General features: G+C 37.0%; 1 protein-coding gene across 1 annotated transcript in view; it reads left to right on the forward strand.

Annotated features, from left to right (window-relative positions):
- NSMAF (neutral sphingomyelinase activation associated factor) overlaps positions 1–10,805 on the forward strand; it is a 77,727-nt gene that overhangs the window by 32,115 nt on the left and 34,807 nt on the right. Inside the window, exons 7-9 of the mRNA XM_017547565.2 lie at positions 4,635–4,706; positions 4,995–5,042; positions 5,123–5,175. Coding sequence (XP_017403054.1) covers positions 4,635–4,706; positions 4,995–5,042; positions 5,123–5,175 — 173 coding nt within the window. The remainder of the gene's footprint in view (positions 1–4,634; positions 4,707–4,994; positions 5,043–5,122; positions 5,176–10,805) is intronic.

A 10,805-nucleotide genomic window follows, 5' to 3' on the forward strand; every position in this document is an offset into this window, starting at 1 on the left:
CTTGTGGTGGTTACAGCACCTTCACAAATTGACAAAAGCCTCTGGGGCAGTAGAAAACCCTCAATCCAAGCTGAGAACCACTTACCTGGGGTGCTCTGCCTCTAAAGGCTCTCCTGAGAGCCAGCTGAATTGGATGGCTGCACGAGGTTCACTGAAAAATTATGTGAAAGGAAATAAAATTGAGGTTGTCTGAGTAAAGAAAAGCTCTTTTGTTCCCATGTGAATTAGAATACCAAAGCGTTCTCAGATTAAAAAAAAAAAAAGGGTGAGGTGGAGTAACAGTAGCAAGATGGCAAAATAGGAAGTTCTAGGCCCTCCTTCCTCCTTTGAAGACACTGATTCAACAACATATGGATTAATTCTCTTTATGAGAAATCTAGAAACCAGTTAAGAGGATCCTGCTCCCCAGGTGAACATGAAACTAACCACATCAAAGCTGGTATAAAAATCTGCATCACTTTCTGGCACTATCCCACACAGCACCACATGATTAGGAAGAAATTTCCCAGCTTTTAGCTTCTCCCTAGAGAGGGAAAGAGAAAATTGGACTGTACATCCAAAGTACTAACTTTTGGGGGGAGCCGCCCAAGGGACTGGCTTCTGCCTCTGTCTCAGAGTACAGATAGAACCCTGAGTTCTCTAGATGCCTGGAGCCACTGAAAACAAAAGAGGGCTGGGTAGCATGCTACTGCTTCAAAGGACCTGTGGTAGAGTAGACATCTAGACACCATGGCCTTTAGCTCCATCCAGGTTGTGCAAAGGCCATTATTTCATTTTGCTTTATGAATGGGAGAAAATTTTCACAACCCACATATGACAAAGGACTAATATCCAGAACCTACAAGGAACCTAAAATAAATCAGCAAGCAAAAAATAAATAATCCCATCAAAAAATGGGCAAAGAACATGAATAGACAATTCTCAAAAGAAGATATACAAACAACTAACAAACATATGAAAAAATGCTCACCATTACTAATTATCAAAGACATGCAAATTAAAACCACAATGAGATACCACCTTACTTAGCGAGAATGGCCATAATTAAAAAGTCAAAAAATAATAGATGTTGGCATGGATTTGGTGAAAAGGGAACACTTTTACACTACTTATAGGAATGTAAACTAATACAACCACTATAGAAACAGTATGGAGATTATCCTTAAAGAATTAAAAGTAGAACTACCTTTCAATCTAGCAAGCTCACTGCTAGGTATCTACCCAAAGAAAAAAAAGCCATCCTATGAACAAGACACATGTACCCACATAGTTATAGCAGCACAATTTGCAATTGCAAAAATATGAAACCAACCTAAATGCCCATCAACCAACAAATGGATAAAGAAAATGTCATATATATACCATAGAATACTACTCATTCATAAAACAAAATGAAATATTGGCCTTTGCACAACTTGGATGGAGCTAAAGGCCATTATTCTAAGTTTAATAGTTCAGGAATGGAAAACCAGATATCGTATGTTCTCACTTATACATCGGAGCTAAGATATCAGGATGTAGAGGCATAAGAATTATATAATGGACTTTGGGGGCTTGTGGGGGAAGAGTCGGGGTGGTGAGGGATAAAAGACTATATATTGGGTACAGTGTACACCGCTTGGATGACAAGTATACCAAAGTGTCAGAGAACTTACTCATATAACCAAAAACCACCTGTACCACAAAAATGCAAAATAAATTTAAAAAACAAAGATACACAAAAGAAAATGAGGAAGGAATCAAACTATGTCAACATGAAATATCAACTTAACACAGAGGAAGATAGAGGAGAAAAGAGGATAGATGAGCTACAAGACAGACAGAAACAGTTAAAAGCAAGAGTGAGTCCTTCCCTATCAATAATTACTTTAAGTGTATCAGACTCCCCAATCAAAAAATATGAAGTGCTTGAACGAATTAAAACAAGTAAGATTTTTTTTTTTTTTTTTTTTTTTTAAATAAAGATGGGTTTCATCATGTTGGTCAGGCTGGTCTTGAACTCCCAACCTCAGGTGATCCACCCGCCTTGGCCTCCAAAGTGCTTGGATTACAGGCGTGAGCCACCATGCCCGGCCAACAAGTAAGATTTAAAACTATATGCCGGCCGGGCGCGGTGGCTCAAGCCTGTAATCCCAGCACTTTGGGAGGCCGAGGCAGGTGGATCACGAGGTCAAGAGATCGAGACCATCCAGGTCAACATGGTGAAACCCCGTCTCTACTAAAAATACAAAACATCAGCTGGGCATGGTGGCACGTGCCTGTAATCCCAGCTACTCAGGAGGCTGAGGCAGGAGAATTGCCTGAACCCAGGAGGCGGAGGTTGCGGTGAGCCGAGATCGCGCCATTGCACTCCAGCCTGGGTAACATGAGTGAAACTCCGTCTCAAAAAAAAAAAAAAAAAAACTATATGCCATCTGCAAGAGACTTATTTTCAGTTTAAGGACACACATAGGCTGAAAGTGAAAGGATGGGAAAACGTATTCCATGCTTGGTTGGTAACCAAGAGAGAACAGAGCTGGCCAGACTTATATCAGACAAAGTAGGCTTTAAACAAAAAACTGTCACAAGAGACAAAGACGGATATTATATAATGATAAGAGTATCAATTTACCAGAAAGAGAAATAATTACAAATATATGCATTAGTCAGGGTTTTCCAGAGAAACAGAACCGATAGGATGTATGTGTACATACATACACACACACATATATATATGCACACATACATACATATACATATATACACATATACAACCATATAGGGCTATATGTCTGTATATCTGAGAGAGAAATTGATTTATTATAAGGTATTGAATCGTATGATTATAGAGGTCAAGAAATCCAGACCGAGATGAGAGCCAGCGGTACAGGGTCTACTCTGAGTCTGAACCCAAGTCTGAAAGCAGGAGAAAACCAATGTCCCAGCTGGAAGACAGGAAGAAAGAATATTTCTCCCATTTAGACTTTTATTCGATTTAGGCCCTCAGTGGATTGGATGAGGCCCACCCACATTGGGGAGAGAAATCTGCCTTACTTAGTCTCTTAATTCAAATGCTAATCTCATCCAGAAATATCCTCACAGATATACCTAGGAATCATTTATGACCAAATATTTGGTCACTCTGTGGCCCAGTCAAGCTGACATATAAAATTAACCATCACCCTATATATATACCCAACCTCAAAACGTCTAAATATATGAAGCGAACATTGATGGAACTGAAGAGAGAAATAGATAGCAACACAATAATGGTAGGAGATTTCAATACCACACTTTCGACAATGGGTAGAACATCCAGATAGGACATCAGTAAGGAAACAGAAGTCTTGCACAACACTGTAGACCCTGTTTCTAGCAGACCGGCAGAGCATTCTACCCAACAGCAGTAGAATACCCGTTCCTCTCAAATACATGGAATATTCTCCAGGGCAGATCACATGTGAAGTCACAAAACAAGTCTTAACAAACTTAAGAGGATTAAAGTCACAAGTGTATATTTTTCTAATCATAATGGAATGAAACTAGAAATCAACAGCAGAAGGAAAACTGGGAAATTAACAGATATGTGAAAATTAAACAACATTCTCTCAAATAACCAAAGGGTCAACAACAACAGAAAAAAAAACAAAAGAGAAATTAGAAAATCTTGGAACAAATGAAAACACAATATATTAAAACTTAGGCCATGCAGCAAAAGCAGTATAAACAGGGAAGTTTATAGAAATGTCTTCGTTAAGCCGGGCGCGGTGGCTCAAGCCTGTAATCCCAGCACTTTGGGAGGCCGAGGCGGGTGGATCACGAGGTCAAGAGATCGAGACCATCCTGGTCAACATGGTGAAACCCCGTCTCTACTAAAAATACAAAACATTAGCTGGGCATGGTGGCGCATGCCTGTAATCCCAGCTACTCAGGAGGTTGAGGCAGGAGAATTGCCTGAGCCCAGGAGGTGGAGGTTGCAGTGAGCCGAGATCGCGCCATTGCACTCCAGCCTGGGTAACAAGAGTGAAACTCCGTCTCAAAAAAAAAAAAAGAAATGTCTTCGTTAAAAAAGAAGCACTATCTCAAATAAAAATCCTAATTTTAGGCCGGGCTCGGTGGCTCACACCTGTAATCCCAGCACTTTGGGAGGCCAAGGCAGGCAGATCCCCCGAGGTCAGGAGTTTGAGACCAGCCTGGCCAACATGGTGAAACTGTCTCTACTAAAAATCCAAAAATTAGACGGATGTGGTGGCACATGCCTATAACCCAACTGCTTGGGAGGCTGAGGCAGGAGAATCACTTGAACTTGAGAGATGGAGGTTGCAGTGAGCCAAGATGGTGCCACTGCATTCCAGCTGGGGCGACAGAACAAGATTTCATCTCAAAAAAATTAAAAATCCTAACTCTATACCTTAAGTGTTTAAAAAAGAATAGCAAACTAAACCCAAAGTTAACAGAAAGAAGGAAATAATAAGTAATAATAAATATAGCCACAAATTATATAGATTGGCTCCTCTAGAACTGCCTTCCAGGGGGAAGCTACACTAGGTAAAACACATATTTCATTATAGCAGGTTCTGTAGACACATTCTTAAAGTAGCATAGTTTGACACACTGCTTCTCTTGCTGTATTTTGATCTTTCCCTTTTTGTTAGGGCAAAATGGAATATGTTTTTGAATTGGATGTTCCTGGGAAAGTGGAAGATGTTGTGGAGACGTTGCTTCAGGTAAGCACTTGCTGGGTAGAAAATTCAAAGCAAACTGAGGCAGAAACTGTCTTTATAAATTTCACATTTACATATCTTACCCAAATCATCATCTATTTTCTAAATATGTAGCAGATTTACTTGAAATGTTGACTTTGAAAACTATATGTTGGGAAGAAGCCATGGGTATATCAGAAGTAATCTTGACAGTTAAGTAACAGAATGATTGCTGTTTTTCATTGCTTCTAAAGAAATACTTCATATCATCTGAGAGAAAAAATAAATTCATGTCTGTTTATGATATTGTAGCTTCACAGAGCATCCTGCCTTGACAAACTGGGTGATCAAACCGCCATGGTAAGTGTTGCTTACAATGTGTGTCTTTGATTACTCATAAATACTTATATTCATACTGTTTTCTGGTTCTGTTTTTATAGATAACAGCTATTTTGCAGTCTCGTTTGGCTAGAACATCATTTGACAAAAACAGGTAAGTCTCTAATGATCTTTTCTAATTAGAAAAGCAGTGGACATTTTCATCTGTATGCTTCATTCAGCAAGTCCAAGCCTGAGGTCATGATTGGTCTCCCCCAAAATCTGCTTATCTTAGAGAATGGCTTAGCCTCAGTGTAGGAGAACTCTCCAGTGCTTCCTCAACTCTTCTCCATCCTTATGTCTATTAGTCAGAAAGGTCTGTTGGATGCTTCAGTTCCTGCTTCTGTGTTTTCACATTGTGTTGCCTCAGTTCAGGCCACTGTCATCTCCCACCCAGAATACCAGCACAGCTTTTAGCTCATCTACCTGACTCCATCTTTCCTTCTCCATTTCTCTTCTCCTCCCTTACCTGACACTGTTTTAAAATATGTTCTTTCCAAGGGCCAGGTACAGTGGCTTATGCCTATAATCCCAGCATTTTAGGAAGCCACGGTGGGAGAATCACTTGAGCTCAGAGTTTGAGACCAGCCTGGGCAACATAGTGAGATCCTGTCTCCAAAAAAATAAAAATTAAAAAATTAGTTGGGCATGATGGTTCACACCTATAGTCCTAGCTACTTGAGAGGCTCAGTTGGGAGGATCCCTTGAGCTCAGGAGGTCGATGCTGCAGTGAGCCATGATTATTATGCCTCTGTACTCCAGACAGAGTGAGACCCCATCTCAAAAAATAAAAATAATAAATTTTAAAAAGTTATTTCTAAAGAACTTATTTGATCATATCACCTGCTTGTTTAAAATTCTTCAAGATTGAAACTAGACTCCTTCCTTACACCATATACAAAAGTTAACTCAAGGTGGATTAAAAACTTAAATGTAAAACCTAAAGCTATAAAAACTGTTGAAGAAAACCTAGGAAATACCATTCTGGACACAGGGCCCAGCAAAGATTTCATGATAAAACACAAAAGCAATTACAACAAAAACAAAAAATGACAAATGAGACTTAATTAAACTAAAGAAATTTTACACAGTGAAATAAACTATCAAGAGTAAAGAAACAACCCATAGAATGAGAGAAAATATTTGCAAACTCTGTACCGACAAAGGTATAACATTCAGAATCTATAAGGAACAAGCAAAAAATGAACAACCCCATTAAAAAGTAGGCCAAGGACATGAACAGACACTTTTCGAAAGAAGACATTCATGCAACCAACAAACATGAAAAGTGCTCAACATTACTAATCATTAGAAAAATGCAAATCAAAACCACAATGAGATGCTATCTTATGCCAGTTAGAATGGTATTACTTTAAAAAATTTAATAGAATGGCTATTATTCAAAAAATAACATGCTGGTAAGGTTGCAGAGAACAGGAAATGCTTATACCCTGTTGGTGGCAGTGTAAATTAGTTCAGCTACTGTAGAAAGCAGTTTGGTGATTTCTCAAAGAACTTAAAACAGAGCTACCATTTGACCCAGCAGTCCCATTATTGGGCATATACCCAAGGGAAAATAAATCATTCTACCATAAAGACATGCACACATAGATTCATCTCAGCACTATTCAAAATATTAATAGCAAAGACGTAGAGTCCACCTAAATACCCATCAGTGGTAGACTGGATAAAAGAAAATGTGGTATATATACACCATGGAATACTTTGCAGCCATAAAAAAAGAGATCATGCCCTTTGCAGCAACATGGATGGAGCTGGAGGCCATGGATGGAGTCGGAGCAAATTAATAAGGAACAGAAAACTAACACCGCATGTTCTCACTTATAAGTAAGAGCTAAATATTGAGTACAAATGGACACGAAGTGAACAATAGATACTGAGCCTACTTGAGGGGGAGGGAGGAGGGTGATGGAGGAGGTTGGGAGAGAGGAGGGTGATGATTGAAAAACTCTCTATCGGGTACCATACTTATGTCCTCGGTGACAAAATAATCTGACACAAAACCCACAAGGCATGTATTTTATCTATATAGCAAACCTGCATGTGTACCCCTGAAACTAGAATTCAAGTTAAAAATTAATAATTAAAAAATTAACTCCTTGAGGGTAGGAACTTGTGTGGTCTCTTGAATCCATAGAGTATGGTGTATTACAGTGAATGAAATCAGTGGATTCGCTCCATTTTACTGCCACTGCATTTTTCTAGACCCCCATTAGCTCTCCTCTGCCCAACTGGAAATATTTCTCCTCCTTCAGCCTCTTCACATGGTCCACAAAGTTATCTTCCTAAAACAAACATGATCATGTGCCCACTGACCAGCTCCTAGAACAGTAACAAGCAAAAGAGTTTTCAATAACAATTAAGTGCCTTTCTTTCATTGACAATATCAAAGTTTATTGTACCAAGAAACATAGTCTTTTATAGCCATGAATTTTAAAATTCCCTAGATTGTTTCATATTGCCAAGAGAAAGTGATATAATAAAAGGCCATTAAAATATAAATAAACATTTTCAAGAACTCTCCCTGCTCCCTACCCCCGCCAGTGCCTTTCAGGGTAAAGCCTAAACACCTTAACATGGCCCCAAGCAACTTATGTTCTAGCTCTCATTTACTACTAGTCGTTGATGATGCATCGTAAATTCTGTGCTCTAATTATTTGCATTATCTGCAGTTTCTGTTGTGCCATGTTGTCTCTTACCTCTGAGCCTTTGCTCTTGTTCTCTCCACTTAGAAAACTCATCCTCCTTCTCCTCTGCACCTGGCTAACTCCTACTTATTCTTCTGATTTCAGCTGTGCTCTCAGTTCTTCTAGAAGGCCTTTCCTGAGCCTTCAAGTTGCAATGAGTACTTTCTGTGGCACCCTATAGGGTCCGAGAGAGTACACTCCTACTGTTCTAATGGTTTTTTCATTGACTTTCTTGGCTTTTCTTAAGTATACAATATATTTTGTGCAAAAGTGATATTTCTGTATTATCCCATTCTCTTACTTGTTTACTGCCTTATATTAAGTAGATTTGGGTAATTCATCTGTGTCTTCATTTCTGATACCAGTAGGTTAATTATTATAGCTTCATGGTAACTATTGATATCTGGTAGTACAGAGCCCCAGACCTAATTTTTCTTTTACACTTATGTCTCTTGTATTCTTGGTCTTAGGCACTGCCATGTGAATTTAGAGTGAATTTAGAGTCAGCTTGTCAATTTCCATGAAAGCAACTGTGCTGGGATTTAGATTGTAATTGCAGTCAATCTATAGTCTTCTCTCTATTTATTTAGGTCCCCTTTAATATATTTCTTATGATTTTCTTCATAGAGGTCTTTCCTATCTTATGTTAGATTTATTCCCATACTTCATATTTGTGCTGATATTATAAATGGTATGTTATTAAAAATTTCATTTTCTGTTTATTGTCAATATATAGATTGCAATAGGTTTTTGTGTACTCATTTTGTTTTCAGCAACCCTACTAAACTCTATGACCAGTTCCATTAACTGTATGTTTAGATTCTTTATATTTACAAAATCTTATCTATGAATTATTTGCAGTCTCTATTCACCAGCACTTTTATTTTTGATTTTTGCATTTGTAATCATTCATGCTTAGGACAAAGCAGAAAGTATTGGTTGAATAGGTTCATTTATTTTTGGATTATTATGTGCTAGGCTTTTGCTAGAAGCTTATGTTTATAAACGAGAGTAGTTTGTAATATTCTATTTTATTGCTACCTTTGTGAGATTTGGGAATCAGTCATCTTGACCTTTACTCTACATTTTAATGTGTTAAAGAACTTTCTAGTAAAGCCATCTGGCCAGTAATGTGTTTTTTGTGTTTATGTTTGTTTGATTCTTTCTCTGCTTCAATATATAGCATTAATTTTCTTTCCATTTTTATACTGGCAGGATATATTAAGTAAGTGAATTGCTTAGGGAAGAATAGTTTCCATTTTAGAAAGGAAAGGGAATAATAATGAGAAGAATTAGCTTCTTCTGGCCTACTTAGAATGTGTCATTTTTCTAAGTAGCAATTTAGACTTCAATTCTGGGCTTCAGCATGACATTCATTTAAAAAATGGTTCACTATGAACATTTTATTGTTTCCATTTGCTGAAATGTTAGGCTAAAGAATTTGGGCAAAAGATTTTTGCAATATGAAATGAAATATTCCAGTGTTGTGTATTTCCTGTAGAAGAAAAAAAATGTAAACTTCTGCTAAGATAAGCTTTTATCATATTTCTGAGGAGATAACTTTTTGCTAAAGGAGTAGAAGGAATACTATTTTTTATATTTTTATTTTGAAAAATTTTAAACCATCACAAGTTGAAAGACTAATGCAATGAAGGCAGGTCCCCTATGATTCACCAAATGTTAATTTAACATTGTGCCAAATTTTCTTTACATAGTGCCTGCTCTGCTCACATGCTTGCTCTGTGTGGGGTGTGTGTGTGTGTGTGTGTGTGTGTGTGTGTGTGTGTGTATTATTTGTATGTATAAATGTGTATGTATGTATTATATGTATATAATATATGTGTATATATTTTTTCTGAACCATTTGAAACTAAATTCCAAGACATCATAACCCTTCCCCCATAAGTATTTCAGCAGGTTCTTGTTAGAAGGATTGTTCTTCATTCCCTGATACCACTATCATATTCCATTAGCGGTAATTCCGTAATACCATTTAATATATCATATAATAAAATAAATAAAATCATAATAAAATATAAAAAAGTATTAAAATATAAAATCATAATATCACTTTACAGCTTCATATTAAAATTTCCCCTTTTCTACCCCAAAAGTTTTCCTTAAAATACTTTATTTTGTAATGATTGTAGATTTAAGAAGAAAAGACCAAAAGATAGTGCAGATTTCTCTTTTACACCCCACTGAGAATCCCTGTTCTATGTAGTATGTAGATGCTGCCATCTTTTGTTGGACGTATGCCTAGATATTTGATTGTTTGATACTATTTAAAATTTATTTTCCAACTATTTGTCACAAGTATATAGAAATACAGTTCTTTCTTAAACTGACCTTGTATACTATGAGTTTTCTAAATTCACTCATTAGTCTTAGAGGGTTTTCTGATAGATTCCATGGAGTTTTCATGTACATAATCATTTAATCTGTGAATAATGACAGTTTCACAGAAACCCCTATGACTTTTATTTTCTATTTCTTGCCTCATTGCACAGTTTTATTAATAGACGTGCTGGAAATGGACATTATTGCCTCATTCTTGATCTTACAGGAAATGGGCTCAATGCTTCATTCAAAGATGATGCTAGCTGTAGGTTTTTCATAGATGCCCTATAACAGAATGAAAATGTTCCTTTCTGTTTCTAGTTTACCGAGAGTTTTTTCAATAATGGGTGTAGAATTTTGTCAAACATTTTTTCTGTATTCGATGACATCATATTTTTTTAAATTCTGTTAATGTGAATTACATTGATTGATTGTTTTTCAATGTTAAACCAACCTTGTATTTGTGGGCTAAATCTAATTTGAGTTCATGATATCTTATCCTTTTTACATATTACTGGATTTGCTTTGCTAGTATTTTTGCATCTATATTGATGAGGGATATTGCTCTGTAATTCTCTTGTAATGTATTTGTCAGGTGTGGTATAGGGTTGCGCTGACCTCATAAAATGAGTATGGAGGTTTTCTTTATCTCTTGTTTTCAGAAAAAGTTTATGTAGGACTGGTGTTATTTCTCTCT

Source organism: Cebus imitator, unplaced genomic scaffold (assembly GCF_001604975.1).
Source record: "Cebus imitator isolate Cc_AM_T3 unplaced genomic scaffold, Cebus_imitator-1.0 Scaffold199, whole genome shotgun sequence".
NCBI lineage: Eukaryota > Metazoa > Chordata > Mammalia > Primates > Cebidae > Cebus > Cebus imitator.